The sequence below is a fragment of the Caloenas nicobarica genome, chromosome 8 (assembly GCF_036013445.1).
Source record: "Caloenas nicobarica isolate bCalNic1 chromosome 8, bCalNic1.hap1, whole genome shotgun sequence".
NCBI lineage: Eukaryota > Metazoa > Chordata > Aves > Columbiformes > Columbidae > Caloenas > Caloenas nicobarica.
In genome coordinates this window covers 4,735,055-4,754,680 of record NC_088252.1, presented here as the reverse complement: position 1 = coordinate 4,754,680, position 19,626 = coordinate 4,735,055, and the positions used below count along the sequence as shown (strand labels likewise).

Genomic DNA, 19,626 nt, shown 5'->3' with positions numbered 1-19,626 from the left:
GTCCTCAGAACACAGCTGGGCTCTGTGTGATGAACGTCTCTTTCCCTGGGACGTTTGACAGCCCTGGCATCTGGTGCTGCTTGGCAGAACCACAGCATTTGCATCTTTGAAGTGAAGGTCTTTGGCTTCGTTCTCTTCTTGAAGATGATTCTGCATGTGTACTTCTTTTCAAGTGTCGGGGTCTAGGAAGATGAGATACATGGTGTATCAGGATCTGGAAAATGAGCTGTTCCCTTTGCTGTGCAACCAGGAATGTTGGTTAATGCTGTGTCATTCAGTAACTGACTGCAGCCATCTAACCTGTCCTCTCATATTTAGCTTCCAGCTATAACATCTGGGTGTTGGTTGGCTTTTTGTTTGTTTTGTTGTTTGTTTTGTTGTTTTTTTGTTTTTGTTTTCGGCTTTTTTTCATCTCTTTTTTCATGCAAATACAGTGCTGATAGAAGAGCTTGGCTTAGTCAATTCCAGTTCTAGCAGAGCACTTACCCTGTCACAGTCAGGCCTTTCTGTGCTGCTGTCATCACTTAACCTGCTTTAGGTCACTGGAGACAAATCCTTCTATTCTCTCTTTCCCAGGTGGTGAAAGCATGTAACGAAGGTGTCAGGAAGATGAGCCGAACAGAGCAGATGATCAGCATCCAGAAGAAACTGGAATTCAAGATCAAGGTATAAGCATGGGCTGGTAGCCCTCTGCAAACACCAAAACAACGGCATCCAGATGTGCACATGTACGCAGCAGTCCTAACCCAGTCGCACTCCTGTTAGCGAGTGTTTGGTGGTGGCCTGGGCCACACTGATCCCCCAAAGCCTTTGAAGAGGCTGCTGCTCTGGGCACTGCATCCGTGCGTGGATCTCCATGCACACGTGCTGCAGATGCCAGGGGTGGCATTGAGACCAGCATGTTGTGCGTGCACACAGATGTGATACGCTGGCGTCAAATTGCCTGCTGCTCCAGCACTTGGTTCTGGTTCTTCCCTCTCACCTCTCTCCAAAATGCAGGTCAGCTTCCAGCCGTTACTTTACATAACAAATGACATTAAAGGAAGGTGGAAGCTACAAAGCAAAACACTTCAAAGCTAGAAAATACCAAAATGAAGACTGTCCCACTATTTTAGTCCATCCTTGCATTTATGCATTATGTACAGTCTCTAATTACCTGCTGATGACGTATTTTGGCTCCACGCATGGAATGTCTGAATCAATATCTAGGGATGCCTGACCAGATCTCATTTAACATTTGTCACGAAACGTCAGTGCTGAATATGCAGATGCCAATTCCTGAGTGCTGTGGAGGTGCTTCTCAGATCTGTCTGCTTCACAAACTTTAAGGAGCATACTTAACTTCCCAGCAACCTTTTTGTGTACCTGAACAACCAAAGCAAAAAAAAATTGAGACAATTTATTTGGAAAGTCACACTGTGCGCCCAAGAACTTGATTTTTCCAGAGCACTTTACCAGTGTGTCAGGGCTAGATCACAGTCCGCAGGACAGCGCTAGCTTGGTGTATCTACGAGGCTGCCTTCAGGTCCTGTAAAGCCAAAGCTGTAATGACAGGAGCGGGTTGATGCCTGGAGCAGGTCTGCCATGGGCACTGGCAGGGCTCCTCTGGTGACAATAGCACAAGAGTGTGGAAAGACTGTGCCACCGTGCATGTGACAAACCCAGGGAGGGAACAAAAGTGGAAAGAGTAGCATTTACACGAGTATTTTCCAATATTTCAGTTTGACTTTTAGTGTTCTTCTAATACAAGATGTGCTTTGTTCTCGGCTTCTTGTTTTTAGCACAGCGTGTGGTAAAACTCCAGCAGAAGTGCTGTTGTGGCTGCTTGGACAGTTTCTTCTCCTGGCTGGGACAGACCCAACCAGTGAGAATCTGTTTAACCTGTTTGTTTTTCTTATAGCCAAAAGGCCAAATACGGGTTTTTTGAAAGTCAGTCTCCCTGACCAGGAAGGCTCAGCCCAGGTGATGAGACATGAGATCCCCCAGGGATGGATCTGGCTGTGCAGGGTGTACCCTGGTATTTGAATCCAGCCCTTGGCACTCCAGCATTGCTGTCCTGGAGTATTTTTGTTCATTTTTGGGCCCCTGCCACATCCCTGTCCGAGCTGTCATGCTGTGCTGGGCTGTGGTATGGGCGGCAGAGCACCCTGCCCTCTCCATGCAGCTCTGCTCCCTCCTCTGCGCTGCAAGAGGTGGGGATGGAAGCTCACCACCCTTCCTTTTACACATCCTGGTGCTTGCAGCATCTTGCCCACACAAGCCCATGACATTTTTGCTGTTTTGCTGATCTTTGCCATCTTTTCCTCACTTCCAGTCTGTGCCCATCATCTCTCACTCCCGCTGGCTGCTGAAGCAGGGGGAATTGCAGCAAATGAACGGTCCGAAGACATCGCGAACGCTTCGCACCAAGAAACTCTTCAGAGAAATCTACTTGTTCCTTTTCAACGATCTGCTGGTAATTTGTCGGCAAATTCCTGGGTGAGTGCAAAATTCAGGTAGTACATGAGGTACTTTGTTAGTCCTCCTCACCCCTGGGCTCATCCAAGCTGTGATGCTGTGTCCCCATCCTGTCCCCCGGCAGCCGCCTCACCTTCAAGTACAGTTGACCCTTCATGGGTGGCACAGCTCTGCAGCCTAAAATTCATGGCAAACAGGACTCGAGCAGATTCCAGGCCAGGTCTCCCAGCAGGGTACGCGCATCCACCGGTGTCTGCAGAGCAGCAGTGAATTACAGCAACTGGTGGGCTGATCCCAGAGGCCTGTCTTCCTGACAAGAAGTGATTTTTGACTCATCGTTGCCTGAAGAACAGCTCAGATTTAGACAGTTAATCTTCTGAGAAAGCAGGCTAGAAAATCTGAGCAGTGGGGAGGTGTATAAATTTAGGCCTGAAGCTCATGGCTGTATCTGACATGGTGTAACCTGCCTCAGGAGAAGGAGAATGTCATCGTGCTTAGGGCTCGGTCTTGTGCAAGTAGACACTAGTGAAATACAGCAGCACAGACGGGTCCCGGAGAACAGCGTGTTCTTTGTAGCGCTAACTAGACCCACCGGTAGGGAGCATCTTGCCAGTCCAGCGTTCCTAATAAATATGTTGCCGCGGTGTCTGTACGCCTGGAAATATTTTGCTTCTGCGGCAGCTTGAATCCAGAAAACACAGAGGCATTTTACATATAGAAATGAATTAAGCCTCACAGCCCCCTTTGAGGGAGAAACATCCGTGTTTTGTACACGGGCAGCTCAGGCAGAGCGAGCAACTTGTTCTAGGCCGTGTAGGATGCCTGAGGCAGAGCAAGGAGAAGGCTTCTTGCTTTGCAGTGGGTTTTCATGGCCACCCGCTCATCCCTTCCCACAGCAGAACATCTTTTTCCCTCCTGCCACGCAGCGGTTCCCGCTCTGTGTCCTCAGTACAGTTCTGGGTGGCTGAAGCCAAAGTCTCCTGGGATAAATGCAGTTTTTCCTGATCTCCTCTCTAACCTCTTCCAGGGACAAGTACCAAGTGTTCGACTCCGCTCCCCGGGGGCTTCTTCGCGTAGAGGAGTTAGAAGATCAGGGGCAGAGCTTGGCCAACGTCTTCATCTTGAGGCTGCTGGAGAATGCGGATGACCGGGAGGCCAGCTACATGCTGAAGGCATCGTCCCAGTGAGTACCACAGTCACCCCGCAGCGCTCAGCGCTGCTCCCTGCCTGCACGGGCAGCACCCTGCCTGCACGGGGACCAGCTCTCTGGGCTCACCAGGGTCAGGCAGAAATCCCACTGCCGCAGCTGGGTTGGCCCTACAAACCTCCCTGCCCAGCGTTGCTCTCCTGAGGCCGCCTTTGTCCTCTCCTGCTGAAGGCACCGGTGAACTCGGCAGATTTCTCTCCCATGTGGTGTTTTTGTAGCATCCAGGGCGGAGGGCAGACGGGGTCTTTGCATCCTGGGACAGAGAAGTCAGAAATCAGCCCTGGCACAGGAACCAAACTGATTCACAGACCGCAGCATATTCAGAAAGTAAAAGCACCAAAAGAAAGTAAAAAGCACCTCCAGCTGAAGGCAAGGAGGATTCAGAACACTTCTTGATGCTTTCTTAGCAGATGTTTACCCAAATCAGAGAATCCCATGCTCCCACTTCATCACACACTCTGCTGAAGTTAATTAGTTTAACTACAGGGCTGGTATATGAAGAGAGAAAATCATTTTGTCACCGCCTCTCAGTGCATGACTAAGCCATGCCAACATGCTTTTGCACAATCTCTTTAGCTTTTCTAAATGTTATAAAACCAAACAGAAGCAAAACAAGATTGTAGATCTGAACCAGGAGGAGTGAACACTACACTCTTCTCTGTTCTCTTAAGTGAAGAGTGTCTATAGTTATATGCCTATTCATCACATGTACTGGATGTTTGTCATCCTACAATATGGCCATAAAATCTACATTATTGTCATTTATCAAATTAATTGATGTCAACAATTGAAATAAATATTTTACAGTATATCGTTCCGCTGCACTCACAGTGCAGAACTGGCTGGTGCTGTGTGCCGGCTCACTCAGAGATCAGGGCCATGTCCGACCACCCCTGTGAGGCAAAGTAGCTCCTGCTCATAGGCAAAGGTGGGAGAAGCAGCCGCTTCTCCAGCACCTTCTCCAGCCAGTGCCGATCTCACACAGCCCTTCTGCTGCCCGGGGCCTCCTTGTCTCCCTGGTTACAGGTTTGTTTGGCTCACTGATTTTTCACTTCAGGCTCCAACAAGCTCAGTCTGGGCGAATGACTCAGCTGCACCAACACAGACCTGATTGTTTGGAGCTCAGGGCATGGCTTTCTCATTGACCCAAACCTTACCAGGCCCACATTTTCCAGACACCACATCTGTGCTATTATAGGTGTACGTGCACCACCAGCTGAACAGCTATTAGAGATGATATGCACCCCCAGCTTGATGTTACTTTGCTGTCAATAGGTCAGGATTTGACATGGATGTCCCTTAGCAAACACCAGCCCCAGCTGGGACCACGTCCTGCCGCAGCCCAGGGGCTGCACCCTGACCCTCCCACCACCAGCATCAGGAACACGAGCTCCCAGCACAGCAAGAGAACGTACCTTCTCCTCAGGCACGTGACTGCAGCTTTGCCGGACTCAAAATAGAGATGTCAGTCATGTTATGCAGGGCAAACGCACATTTGACGTCTGTGAGACCGAGCTGCGCAGAGAACGATAAACCAGGCCAGGGTTTGCCTCAGCTCTGGGGAGGCAACTGCAGTTCTGTGCTTCTGCGTCCTGTGTAGACGGCCGCAGTGCGCGGGTGCTCCAGCACACGGCTTGCCAGCAGGTCTTGTGCACTGAAACGTGATTTAGCAACTGCTGAAGGCTGCTGTTCCAGAGCTGCAGGAATGATCAGGGCAGTACCGGGCAGAAACTGGAAAACTGAAGATTTGGAAGAGATAAGCAGGTGCCAAAAGGACTGGTGCATCTGTTGCACAGCTGTTGCAGCATTGCCCAGCTCTGAACCCATACGGCAGTGATGACCTGCTCAGTGGCAGCTTGCAGCAGATGCCTTGGGTGGGCTCTGCCAAGAACTGTTTGCACATCTGGACGCAGCTGGTCACAGGGGCAGGACTGGAGCGCAGGTGGGCCCCTCACAGGCTGGGGGCTGCGGGCAGGATCTCAAGAGACCTGCAAGGAGCTGTGTGCAGGGCCAGCCTGCAGACAGGGCCACAAGCACGGCCCTGGTTTGATCTCTGTGTGCCAACCCCTCAGCGCACAGGACCTCATCCTGCATCTCTTCATGGTGCGAAGGGCTGCGCTCGACCTGCAGCTGCAGGTGTCTTCACTGGCCCAAAGCACAAGGTATTCCCAGCCCTGCAGATCGGCCTGTCCGCACTCGTCCTTCACATCTCCCTTTTAGGCCTCTCTCCTCCCAGAAGACACTGTGGTGGCTTCAGATGTGTGTCAGGTTCAAGCTTTAAAACTCTAATCTGAGGAGGCAGAAAGTTCTGGCTCCCTCAAGGCCGGGAGCACAGCTGCTCCTCCAGGCAGGAGCTGCAGCCTGAAGATGAACTGTCCCATTTCCAAGCAGGTCTGAAGGAAACCTCAAAAGGAGCTCCAGCACCTCTGAAATCTTCACCCTCCTGCTGCAGGGCCAGGTTTTGCAGGATCTGCCAACATGCTCACACAGTCTCTTGTCTCATCCGCTGCAAAGCGAGCAGAACCCTCACATGCATCTGCAAGTGAATTAATCAGCTCTGCCCTTTAAACGTTCCCGCACAGCAGCTGCGGGAATAAATGGCTCCTATAATGGCTTTTCTCCAGGAAAAACTGCTCCTATTGACCCAGCCCAGCCAGGACCTGCCTTTGCTGTCAGAGCTCAGAGGATGCCAGGCCCCCACCCTGCTGCTGGCCCCCAAAGGGGCATCCTGCTGCTTGTGGGGCCCAGGGCTCTGTGGCACATGTGACATTGCAACCAGTGTGCAAGAGGGGGCTCAGCATCACCATTTAGTCCAGGACCCAGGTGGGAAAGGGCCACGAGAGGAGGAATTAGGAACCCAGGGCTGGCTGTGCAGGAGAGCTGGGGTCCCTACGACTCTCTAATGCTCATCCCTTGGTTTGTCTCCCCTATACAGGAGCGAAATGAAGCGCTGGATGATTTCGCTTGCCCCAAACCGGAGGACCAAGTTCGTGTCATTTACATCCAGACTTGTTGGTAAGACACACAGCAGGTGAGCCAGGAGCTCTTCACCCCTACCCATGGGCACCTTCTCCTGCCCTGATCTCAGACCATCCCAGGCCTGGGACCTCTGCTGAAGGTGAACCCTCTTCCCTGGGCTCCCCTTGCATTTCCACCATTGACACCCACTTGTCTGTGGGCCTGGCCCAGACCTCGCTCCCCTCCAGCCCGGGCTGCACCAGCACCCTCCCTCCCACCCCAGCTGCTCACGGGTGTCACTGCAGTGGTGATCCCTCCTGGTCCCCATGGCTGGGACACCCTTTGGCCTCTGCAGGGTTTCGTACCAGACCAGAGGGACCATTCGCAGAGCTCATGGTGCTGCACTCGCCTGAGCTGTTCTGTCCTCACTCTCGCCCTGTTCCCTGGCAGACTGCCCGCAGATCCAGTGCGTCCACCCGTACGTGGCCCAGCAGCCAGACGAGCTGTCCTTGGAACTGGCTGATGTCCTCAACATCCTGGACAAGACAGATGACGGTACAGGGGACGGGTTGAGGTTGGGGCATCCCTGTGGAAAGGTGGGCAACACTTTAGGCAGGTGGCTGCCAAACAGAGAGGAGGGGTCTCCTCCATCCAGGGAGAGACCCCGGCCTTGGCATCTCAGCTGAGAGCGCTACTGCCTCCTCCCAAACCTCAGCAAACCCCAGCTGCCCTGAGCTGTGACACTGCTGGCACAGCCACCCTGGCACTGGCTGTGGGCCCTGGCAAGGCTGGCACAGCCACCCATGATGTACCCAGAGCTGTTCTCACCTTGATGATGCTTCACAGCCACCCGGTCCTGGTCTCTGGGGCACACATGTAGATGGGGAACTCAAGTCACATTGGATCTCTGCTACATCAGAGGCAGCAACACCTGCTTTCTGCTGTCCTCCCTTGAGCCACTTGTCCAAAGACAGGGTTGCTCAGGCAAGTGGGCCCCCTCGGATTGATTTGCGAACTTGGTCTGCTCCAGCACAGGCCTCTAAGCAGCTTCCAGAAAGCACTGGCAGCTCTGTAGGCTCATTCCAGTGCAACTGTCCCAGCGCAGGAGCAAGGAAGAGCCAATCCTTCCCCCCATTTACACCTATCTCTGTCTCTGCTCAGGCTGGATATTTGGGGAGCGTCTTCATGACCAGGAGAGGGGCTGGTTCCCCAGTTCTATGGGGGAGGAGATCCTGAACCCCAAAATCCGAGCTCAGAACTTGAAGGAGTGCTTCCGAGTGCACAAGTCGGATGACAGTCAGCGGAGGAAACTGGGCAGCAGAAACCGTCAATGACCGCTGGTGTCCCTGGGCGTCTGCAGCACCTCTGGGAGAGGGGCTGAGGACGGAGGCTGAGCTGGGAGGACGTGGTGGCGGTGCTGTGGGACGCAGTGCAGGACCTGCCATGTCAGACCAGGCACACGCACCCCTGAACAAACAGACTGTAGCTCCTGGGCTCCCCACCATGCTTCCCGTGACGCCGATCCTTCCCTAGAGATCAGTGCTTCAAACAGGCTAAAATAACCCTTTTCCAGGTGCATTGTAAAGCCCCAAAGAGCACAAGCCAAACAGACACAGCCTGAGAGCCACCAGGTGCTGGCCAGCTGAGCCTCGTTCCCCACACATGTGGGAGCTGGGGCCACTTGGCAAAGGTACATGGCCACAAATGTAACTCAGCAATTAACATCACCCAGTTTGAGCACTTACAGCTCATCACCACCTTTTGAGTTTGAGGCCCTCCTAAAGCTACATCTTGCAGGGGCAAGAATCAAAGCAAAGGAGCCATCTCACTGCCTCTCACACAGCCAATTGGCACCAGGCTGGGATGAGCCCCAGGAACTCCACCCGCTGCAAAGTCACTGGGCCCGTTCCCATGGAGAGACCCTCAATCTGCTTCCGAATGCTCTGAAATGCTCCGTACCCAGCCCCACGTCTCTACCTGCCTGGTGGACTCAAAGCATGTGGAATCATAGAACAGTTTGGGTTGGAAGGGATCTTCCAAGATCATCTAGTCCACATCTGGGCTCTGCCTATCGGTCATCCTCTTCCCCAGCCGGCATCCCTCCGCAGAAGAAGCCCAGTACCACGGCCTTTCCCGGTTTATCCGGCACTCGCAGTCTCTGCTGCCCCTGTGCCAGCACCTCCCTGCTCAACACCACATACCACAGTGGCACCAGCAGACCCGGGCTGCCACGCAGCAGGTAAGGGATGTTATCCCAGGAGCTGCCATCCTGCATGCTCGTAACCCACACCCACAGCTGCGCACACAAGCTCCCTGTACAGGCTCGACTCCATGTATATACAAAATCCTCCGTCGCCAGCAGAGATGGATCATCACTCCTTCCAGCTGCGGCACTGAGCATCGCATGAAGCCCAGGGTGCAGCACTGAGATGGGCCAGGGGACGGACCCACGGCAGCCGCCTGTTGTCCAGCAGCCTCACTCTGAACAGCCCCACACACGGCCACGGCCGAGGGCCGCTTGGCCCCAGGCTGTTCCCAGTCTGTAGCCAGAATCCATCAGGGACATCAATGATTTGGCATCTTTCTGTAACCCTCCAAAGGAGAGTCTTCCAGGCACTGTGGCCTGTGCTGCCACGGTTGTGCTTGACAAGGGATGGAGAACAGCCGCGTGCCCACGGAGCCACGCAGAGAGCGGAGGAGCGCGGCCACGCTGGTGGCAGCAAGGGGAGGACACAGGACACCAGGGAGCTGCTGGCTCTGGAGCTGGTCTATGGGCTACGTGGGGTGTGAGGCTGGAGCCAGCTGAGGGTCAGGGCTGTCCCCAGGGCTGTCTGTCCAGGCACTGCAGCCCTGAGTCAGCCCTGCCCTGGGGGGGCTGCAGTCAGCCCCCAGGACCAAACAGCAGCAAAGGGGTTCCCCTCTGAGGCCCAGCTTACTGCCACCATATGACAACAGCTGTGCTTGCCCTGGCCACCAGCCAGGAAGGGACTGCAGCCTCCAGCCTGGTGCAACAGGCTCATTTCACAGGGACACACCAAGTCAGATCACCCTACAGGCAGCTGAATACAACCGAACCGCCAGCTCAGGGTCTAAGACCTTGCAGCAGCCACAAATTCTCTAATGCAAAACCCAGACGAGCTCCAGCTCTAAGTTGTCCTTAAAATTACCTGAGAAACTGGGACATCCCAGATCCTCCAGCTTCACAGCCCAGCAGCCAGCACAGCACAGCCCTGCACACCCACCTGGGATGTTTCTCACAGCACAGAAACGCTCCCTTGCCCATCAGAAACAGCTCTGGGGCTGACCCAGGCTCCCCAGGGCCAGGACACCAGGTTCCTCGCTGCGTTTTTCTGGGAGGAGAGGGGCCCTGGGCTGCCATGCGCTGTCCCATGGCCCGCCGCCAAGCCCTGGGACTACCCCCAGCCCCTCTTGCTCCATTGTGAGTTTTTAGGACTCCAAGCCCCAGGCACAGGCTGTGTCGTTTTCAGGCACCAAGTGGCACCCAGTGTTATTTCCTCAGACCCAGCCCTGCACGCCTCCATTCCAGTGGTCTCAAGTGTTGTCCAGGGCCAGGCCTGGGGCCCACAAACACGGGCTGGAGCCCCCCCGGCCCCCGCTGGGCTGCCTCAGCGAACTGAGGGGAACTTCTCGTCGTCTCGTTTTTCCGTGTGATGAAATATAGCTGAACAAGCCAGCGCCAAAGCAACACGCGTACATCTTCTTCCTCCCCTCACACCAATCGCTTGCTGTCTCCCTACCCCGCTCCAGTGCAACTGGTGGGGGGCAACTGGCCCAAACACACAGGGTGGAAGTGAGGCTGAACATGAAGGTGGGGTGGGATGAGACCAGGGGTACTGGGGTGGTTTACACCAACTGTACAACCCTTCCCAAGGAATGCTGTGCAAGGTGATGCCCAACACCGTGACCACCACCCAGGTGACACCAAGAGAGCTGCTGCCAGCTCAAAGCCACTCACTGCTGCAGGGCCCTCCTGCCTGCGGGGGTGACACCGGCTGCTGCGGCCGAGCCTGCTAGGTCTCTGCACCCAGGAGATCTGCACGTTAAGAGCAAGGAGCACTGCAGGCTGCAGCTTTGCTGCCTGGCACAGAGCCCGGAGTGCCCTTTGCTGCATCCACGGCTGCATTTCTCTGCAAGGGGCCTCAGGCAGATAGGAAGCAGGAGCAGCCGAGGGCAGGAGACGGGCTAGTTGTGTTACAGAAAAATCTTTTATTGAGTTCAGGAGGCTGAGAACTTCCTCAGCGTGATGACGACCAAGGCCACAAGCACAGACGTACCCAGGAGAGAGGCGATGACAATGGCACCAATAGCTCCAGGCCCCAGCGAGCCTGCAGAGAGAGAACAAGGTGGTGTGAAGTCAGCAGAGCCAGTGGGTCCCAGATGGGAAGGTCTGTGGGCACCACCCACTCCCAGCACATCTCCAGCCACACCTCTGCCCTGGAGGGGGCATGGTCACGGTGGCCCTGTTCCCATGTCCCCACACAGCTGAGGTGTGGCCCTGTGCCCCAGCAGCATCAAGCCCTTGGGCAGGGTGTTGGAACCAGCCGCTGGCCCCTTGGACACCTTCTGGTGACAGGGACAGCTGCCACAAAGCAGGTCTTTGGTGCTCAGCTTTCCTGTGAACACCCACACAAAGATTTGCTTTGCTTGTTGCAGAACCACATCACAGCAGGTGTTTGCTGTAGTTCAGGAGCCAGGGAAGGTGCTCATGTTCCCTGTTTAACAGGCTTTAGGCACGCTCCTGCCTGGAGAGCTCTGCCTGTGCTCGGGACTCTTTTTGCAGGTACCTGCTGTGACAGGTCAGACCCAGGGCAGGAAGAAAGGCCTCGGCAGGTGGTCTGGGGCTGGTGAGCACCCTGCAGCAGAGGCTTTTTGGCAGGGAAGTCTCCCTGAGCAGGCAATACAGGTGCTCTCTCCCACCCCAGCAACATGGCTGGGGACAGGCCACCTTGAACACCTCCTGTGAGGTGACATAAAGAGCAAATCCACAGCACAGATGTCCTGTGCCCATGGTGTAGCCACGTACCGTTCCCGACATCCAGCTGGTGCAGGTGGGTGGTGTCCTCGGGCTCCAGCTCGGAGGTGTACGGGGGAAAGGCGGTGGCGTCTGATGGCTGGGCTGTGGTGGTGGCCGCATCAAAGGGGCCAGCTCCAGAGGGCAGCTCAGGTGGCTCGTTCCAGAGGGTGGGGACTGGACCCTGTGGATACTCTGCTGGGAGACAAGCAGCCACGGTCACTTCTGGGCACGGGTGGCCCTGGCCAGGTGACAGCCACAGGCTCCAGCTGCCTGCCAAGTGCCCTGGGGTAGAAGGAGGGTGACCCGAGGGCTGAGAAACACTGTGGGGCAGAGCCCTCCTCCAAAAGGGCACCGACACCCGGAGCAGCTGAAGGCAATGCCCATGCCCCGTTGTAAAATCATGCTGCTGCAGGCTTTTGTGGCACAGCACACACGGGACAACAGGGAGCTCCCCACAACCATGCCACCTCGGCTCGTGCACAAACAGACCCTGCGTGTACATCCACAGACAGTTTGCCCGTGGGACCAGGCTGGGAGGGGCAGTCACATTCCTGCAGCAGGCAAAGGCTAACCGGCCACCTGTGGTGGCCAAATTCAGGACATCCCAGGGCCCTTCTGTCCCGCACCACCAGCCTACGTGGTGTCCCAGCACAGGACATGGCTCCCCCAGCTTGGAGCCCCAGAGCCCCGACCTCCTCTTGCCCCACCTCCGTGCCGCGCTGGGGAGATGAAAGCCGGGCCAGGCTCCGTTTGATGTTATTTCTTCCCGCTGTGGGGTCGGCGACCAAACCAGAGAGCCCTCCCTGTCTGCGTGTGGCTGAGCCGAGCACTGCCTGTCAATGCCCAGCTTGTTCGGCTGAGCCTCAGCAGGAGTGGGAGACATTCCTCAGCTCCCTGCTGAAACCGCTGGGAATGTCACACTGGGATAGAGAAAAAAAAAAAAGAGGGGGAAAAAAACCCCAAACCTAACAGCATCCAGCGCCAGGGCCCACCTGAAGTGACACAATGGTTGTCTGGGATGGGAAAAAGGGCAGCAGAGGAGCCAGAGCAACGAGCCTGGGCTCCCTGGGGCAAGGCACAGAGGCATCCCCAGGCACTCCAGCTCTGGCATGTGGTCTCTTGGTGTGCCAGGGGTGCTTGGAGACTTGTCCCAGCCCCATTCCAGCTCTCTGAGAGGTGGCAGCAGCACATCTCGGCAGTGCCAGCCCCAGCTTTAAGTACCTGGAGCCCTCCCTGCCTCCTGCAGGCAGCCGGCGTTTGGTGGGAGGAGAGCGAGCTGAAGAATCGGCACTAACAGGCTCCACCACACTGTGCTCTCCCATAGGAGCCCTGTACCAAAAGGAACAGAAGGGCCCACACTGAAACACTCACCTTTGCTGCCTGCGTGTTTTGTGCTAGGGCTTACCGCAGGGCTCACATCAAAGAGTGGCTCCCACCATCCCTGGAGCTGTGCAAGGCTGCCTGCAGACGTGGGAACACAGCAAGGTTCCAGACTAGTTCTGGAAAGTCCTTTCTACAGCCACAAAAGCTACAGAGTTTTCAGCGAGACAGGTGCCAAGTTTAACTCTGGCCCAACAAGCAAGGAGGGAAATAACCCCCGGTTTGAGGCCTGTGCCAGTTAACCCAGGCAGTAACACCAGCATAATCTGGCTGACCTACATGGGGAGAAGCTGGAGCAGCAGTGAATCCCATGTCCCCACACGCATGGTACATCTGTAGCCTCTGCAGCAGAGGTGGATCTCAGATCCCCAGTATGAGCACACAAGAGGTTTGTGCCCCATGAGGGCTCCCCAGAAACACCCGAGCCCCTTGCAGAGCCCTTCCCAGCCTGTCCTGCAAGACCAGCCAGCAGAGCTGGAGACTTGCATCCCAACTAGAAGCTCCATCTCCAGTGGACCTCTCCTCTACAAATCCTGTGGTTTAGCTACCAGGGACAGATCAGGATGAAACATAGAATTTAGTGTGTAAATGCAGTTAACACAACAGGGAAAGGAACTGAGCAGAGCTGTGGCTGTTCAGTCAGCAGCAGTGCCAGTAGGAAGCTGTTGGTTTAGGCACAGACCAAACGTACCTCACGCTTTTGAAGCCCTATTCCAGTCTGCTTTGGCACACGGAGAAACTCCACACAGAAGAGCAACACTCCAGTTACAACCTTCCTGACTGTGTCAACATGCCAAGGGCCAGCACCAACACTGCGGCCATTCCCACCGGCAGGGAGAACATCGTTGTTGCATTTCCCAAGAATGTTTTTCTCTCCAGAGCCAGAAGAGCTGGGTGTACCCCTCACGTCTGACCAGGGGAAGAAAGGTGTCAACTCAGATGATCTGTAACAGCCACAGGCACCACCCAGCCTCTGCAAGACTCAGACAGGGCCTTCCCAGCTCTCTGTTCTCAAAGGGATGAGGAGGGAGCGCTATTCCTTTCAACCATAGCGCAAAGGCTCCTTTTCTAACCAGACCCACAGGTCCCAGAAAGTCTCTTCTGTCCCCAGTGCATCTAATTCCTGACAGATTTATTGCAGGTCTCTTCAAGCAGGGCACAGAGCTTATTTTTGATAACTAAGAGGAAACGGTCTAATTTGTTTATGATCTCAGCGATTTTTAAGACCTAGATAGAGTCCTGGATGGCTTCTGGATATGTATTTTGTTAATTCTCCGCACCGGATTAAAACACGCTCTCAGTTCTCCCTCACAGAAAGAGCAGAGTGTGCGAAACACGAGTTTTCTGTCCTGAGTTCTTGCGGTTTTACCTTAACGGCGCTTCCACCAAGGGAAACACAACTCCTTTCAGTCGGGTCTAGTGCCTCCCTAGCAGTTGTCAGCTCAGAAGCAGCAGCAGAATCGAGCACACGCATAAAGTGAAATACCTACGTCTTAACACCATCAAGAGCCAGGGCTTGCTGATGCGTCTCCTCTTCAGTCCCTGCACCTCGGTGCTGCCAAAGCAGGCACAAGGGGCAGGGGAACGCAAAACCAAAACGCATGCAGCAGAATCCCCAGAGGAAGGCACCCGCAGGTAGGTCCCTCCTGAGCAAACTGCTGCAGCCCAGGAGAACCAGCACCTTTCCTTCAAAGACTTGCCTTTGATTTTCCTTCCCTAAACTAGGCATGTGCCTCCATGAATCCACCTGTGTGAGAAGCCCATACACCCATCCAACTATCTGCACACATCCAGCTGGTTTCTTCAACAACTGGAGTCACCACCGCTCCTCTCTGCAGTGCCCTGGCAGCCCCAGTGAGCGTCAGCCGCAAGGAGCGGCACCAAACACCACGCTCCCATTTCAGTCCTCTGGTAAACGCAAGAAAGGCAAAGGGAAAGGCCAGAGCTTGTGTCAGGTGCCAAAAAAAAAAATTAAAAAAAAAAATCACACGTGCTATTACTAAGGTGTGCCCCTACTCAAGTGAGACACCCTCCTGTTGGATACACGGTGGCATGGGGCCCGATTCAGGAGGCTGCTGGTTTATGTGACCACTTCAAGTCCCTCTCCTTTCTGGGCTCAGTTTCTCTGTGCATAAGCAGGATTCCAGGACTATACTACACTGCATATTCTCCCTCTCTCCAGCACAGATTAGTTACAAGTGAGGTCAGAAAAAGGGAAGAAAATACCAGTTACTACACTATAAAGAAACAGATTGGGAGTTTTCTGAATGGTGCAGGGACCAGCGAGATCCAGAATGGATGACACCAAAGGCAGCTTGATAAAAGCACGATTTCTATGTTCAATCAGAAGGAGGTGGGGTGAACTGCCAGCACAGTGACGTGGCAGCCGCTGCCTCAGATACTCAGTGGCTGAAAGATAAGGCTGCAAAAGTCTCCACAAGCCATAGCTCTTGAGGAAGCCGATCAAATCCGAATGATCCCTCAAGATAAGGGCCAACCAGAACCTCCCCACAGGTGGCCTGCAAGACCTCAAAGCAGGCAGATGTGGCCAAACATCTTCATGCCCAGAGATCACTCACCACCAACCAATACTCTTCCTGGTACAAGCATCTCATCATCCTCACAGCTTTTCAACAGGAGATGACAATGAGACTTGCCTCCTCCATCAGGTGACAACTTTACATTTACAGTGACAGAAACAAGAGCTCAGTAGGACAAAGATGCTCAGTGGTCCTGGGAAAGAGGGAAGGGCACCCGCTGTAGCCTGCGCATGGCACAGAGTTTCTCCAGTCACAACAGTTTACAGGTCCAACTTCGTGGCACCCAGCATCCTTTTTCAGAACCTGATGGTTTTTATTCCTAATTACAGACTTTTGTGTCTTTGTATTACATCCATTACATGGAGGAGGGGAAGGTTACAGTCACCTGCTGCTTTCTGGAGCACTTTCCACCTCCAACCCTCAGCACTGGGAGCTGGTGCTCATGTCAGTAAATTCCTCTGGAGCACTGGTGCTGAGCATGGTTGAGTAATGGTCTACAAAGACTTGCTCTAAGTCTGGATGGACCCATTGGAACAACCGCATCTTTTTAAGAAATTTGCCTAACAAAAACAATGTACTACTTCTCACATTCTAATACTTGAACTTTAAAAACTTCCTAATAATATTTTATTCTCCTGTTGTTGAAGACACACGAGCTGCTACGGAATGATGTCCTTGGACAAGGTCTTCTCCTGTATGTTTTCCTTTGGCATAACAAAGGCTATCTCCTGCTCTGCTGCTTTTTTCCCCTATACACATTCTGATGTGCTATGGCAGTATAATGTATTTCCACATTAGCTCAAAACAAAGGAACTCATGAGCCCACATCAGAGTTTAGCTACAAAATATACACACGATTTGGAAGCCAGGGCCCTGCCAAGGCTTTTTACTAACTTCCGCTTCCCTTGGAGCTCTGAATCCATTAAGGGAATTGAACCTGGCTTTGCTACTAGAAAAAAAAAATTCAATTCTTTACAATCCTCCTAAGTTCCACTTGGGTTTGGAGAAAGAAGCGGAGAGGATTTGGGTGTGCAGAAGGCCCTTGGACTGGCTCTGTTTCCTGATGCACCTAGATGACGTGGACAAAAAGGGTTAATAACTCAGTTGTTTCCCTATCTTTGAAAAAAGGGATGTTGGGAAAAGCTTAGTAACTTGAAGGAGAAATTCACACTTTCTCCAGTCACAGAGCCCTCAGACATTGTCCAGGAAACCAGACTGGCTGGGCAAGAAGCTGGATCAATGTACACGACCCAGCAGCACCTCAGAAGTGCTCTGACTGCCATCCCCAGATGGGAACCTCAGCTGGCAGAGAGATCCTTCATGTCTCACTGAGCTCCTGAGCACTCACCCAAGGGTTTTGGTGGGTTTTAGCTCTGAGTCACCACTGCGATAGAATTAAATCCAACGAGGAAGGAAAAACTCATTCCGGACCTCGGGTCTGCATGGCCGGTGTCAGCTGCCATCCTCTCCAAGGCAGACTCTGCTCACCATGGAGGGCTTTGCCACAGAAAGTACGAGGTACTGAGACGGGAGGTGAACTCTGAGGCCAGCAATGGGCTGTCCGGCCCCAGGTAGCCACAGCGGGCGCATGGCCAGCGCAGGGATGAAAAGGGGCCTTCATGGGGAGCACAAAGGGCAGCCTGTGACGGGCCAGCACTGGCAGCTCAAGTGTGGAGCAGCGCAGAGTGTTGCGGTGCTGACAAATGTTAAATAAACTTGTTTACAGAAAGGCAGGGCTGCATGTGTGTGCATGGATACCAGAGGGCTGTGGGCCCTGCCCTTCTTTGTCTGCACAAGGCAGGAAATTTCCTTTTCTAATGGGGTGAAAAGCAGAAAAAAAATTCCCCTGTGCACTAAAAGCCCCTGTATTGAGGGGAGGTAGGTACCCCTCAAACTCCTGATGCAACAGAAAATCCTTCTGCTCTTGGAATGGCTTCTCATACAGGCTGGTTTCCTTATGTCCGGTTCTGAGGCAGCAGAAAAGAAATTTAAGAGGGCCTTGAGCTTCTAAAATGTGACCAAGAGAAAGTGTGGGGTCTTTTCCTACACCCCAGGATCAGAATGTTGCATGTACAGAGCTCTTCCAGAGCTACTGGCCTCACTGCACAAGTGAGACTCATCCAGTAAAAGAATCAAGTGAACTTGGGGTGTTTCACAGGAGCAAAGTGACACCCGGAGGCAGCGATAGTTCGGTACAAGCCATAGCAGCAATGCTGGGCCGAGAGCAAGTACACAGGAAAGCTGGCAAGGCAGGAGACAGAACAAATATGCACCTAATATTGGAAACTTAAGATAGTGTAAAGGAAACCCTAGCTCAGAGAGGAAGCAGATCAAATTTTCACTGGAAATGAAAAAATTTCTGCAGAGTGAAGTTCTGTTAACAGTTAAGAAAAAAAACTTACCTGGTTTTGGGCAAGGTGACTGCCACAGCTTTTGGGAACATGAACAAGCTACGAACTGAAACTATGCTTAAGCAATGAATGTTCCACTACAGAAAAAAATCAAGGCTCAGGGTTCAAGAAGGAAAACATCCACTTCTTAGTGCTTATTTCTCAGTTACTCTAAACATTTCCCAGTAAGAAGGTGTCCTGCAAGGGAAGGATCTGTGGTGGAAATACCGGCTACAGTAATTCTGCTCTTGAACCCACACACATTCCAGCTAGGTAATTTCCCTACCTGTATTAAAGCTCCTTTAAAAAAAATAATTTCATCTGTTAGATGGCTGGCCAGGGTCTCCCTGCAAGGCAAGATGCTCAGAACAAATTGCAAGGGACCTGCAATCCAGCCTTGCTCCAGGTCTTAGAAGGCAGGACGGGAACTCAGGAAAACAAGTGCTGTGCTCTTGCCTGTTATTTTGGCCTGAGCCATCCCTTCGGCCTTGCCTGCGCTCAGGAAAGAGGCTTTGAGGGAACGCAGCTCCCCGAGGAGCTGCTGTCCATATGCTTACAGCCCATCTATGGAGCCAGTTGGGAAGCTGTTTTTCCCCTCACTGTGAAACCCCCTCAGACCAGCCTTTGAAGCTGGTTGTGCCTTCGGTTCCCCTCAGCCAGCGTAACTCTGTGAAAGGTGTGAGCAGATAAAGCTGAAATAACCAGCCGCCTCCTTAAAACATCGCACCTCACAGAATAAGCATCTCTCATTAACCATCCCCATCACCTCGCTGAACTGGAGCCAGAGCTACATACCTTCCCAGCGCTGCTGCCCCTCAGTGCACCCAGCTCCAGAAAACTCAGTTTAGATGCACCTTTCAGCCTTTGACCAAGTCAAGTGCTTTCATCAACACGTTCATATCGTTATTTACAGGGGCTGCGGAAGGCTCTGCTGTAGCAGAAAGCACAGAAGGAACCAGAAATGGGCACAAATTCTTTAGCCAAAGAAAACCATTTAAAGATTGTAACTTTTTCCTGCCATTAAAAGCTGTCAGGTAACCCATCCCATCAACTGTTGAGAGCTCCCCGTCCGCTGCTGACTGACCTGCCTGCCGATCCACTGCTGCTAATGCCTGGAGCTGCTACTGCTGCTCAGCTTCGGAAAAATTACACGGGATTTTCTCCATTTTCCTCAACAGCAACATGGTCTGAGGATGGAGAATATATTTTTACTCACCACCAGCGCCAAATCTAGTTTCCATTACTCAATTATAATTCAATCAGTACTTACGAATGTTTTTAGCGGAGGGAGAGAAAGTATGCAAGGAGAGAAGATAGAGAGGCAGGTTAGTAAAAGATCTTCCACACTTTTGGGTTTTAAATGCAGACAGAGCTCCTTACCTGCCAGCACAGCAGGGACCAGGATGCCGCACAGCGTTAGCAGAACCAGACACAAGACTCTGTGGTAGGGCATGGCTTCCCTCGGGAAAGGCGGCAGCAGGAATTCTTAAAGCTCTTCAAAGTACAAAACGACTTGGAAATTTCACTGGTATAATAAAAACTTTGTCCAGTCAGGTAAAAAAAAAAAAAAAAATTTCTTCCCAACCGAGCAAGTGGATGAAGAGAGCGCAAAGCCTAGCGGAGAGTTGCTCTCTCCGGCTCGCAGAGCACACACCTCCT

The 19,626-nt window shown here is 53.1% G+C and overlaps 2 protein-coding genes across 2 annotated transcripts in view; one reads left to right on the top strand and one right to left on the bottom strand.

The window, feature by feature from the left end:
• The window catches only part of NGEF (neuronal guanine nucleotide exchange factor), a 37,120-nt gene extending 29,164 nt beyond the window's left edge, over window positions 1-7,956 (top strand). The window contains exons 10-15 of the mRNA XM_065640334.1: window positions 577-666; window positions 2,315-2,478; window positions 3,485-3,640; window positions 6,600-6,679; window positions 7,073-7,177; window positions 7,784-7,956. Coding sequence (XP_065496406.1) covers window positions 577-666; window positions 2,315-2,478; window positions 3,485-3,640; window positions 6,600-6,679; window positions 7,073-7,177; window positions 7,784-7,956 — 768 coding nt within the window. The remainder of the gene's footprint in view (window positions 1-576; window positions 667-2,314; window positions 2,479-3,484; window positions 3,641-6,599; window positions 6,680-7,072; window positions 7,178-7,783) is intronic.
• A 2,902-nt stretch (window positions 7,957-10,858) lies between these two features.
• On the bottom strand, window positions 10,859-19,423 carry SNORC (secondary ossification center associated regulator of chondrocyte maturation). Its single transcript, XM_065640512.1, has 3 exons — window positions 19,348-19,423; window positions 11,667-11,852; window positions 10,859-10,968 (listed from the first exon to the last, which is right to left on the bottom strand). The coding sequence occupies exons 1-3, from the start codon at window positions 19,418-19,420 to the stop codon at window positions 10,859-10,861; spliced, it is 369 nt and encodes a 122-aa protein (XP_065496584.1). The 5' UTR covers window positions 19,421-19,423.
• Window positions 19,424-19,626: the final 203 nt, after the last annotated feature.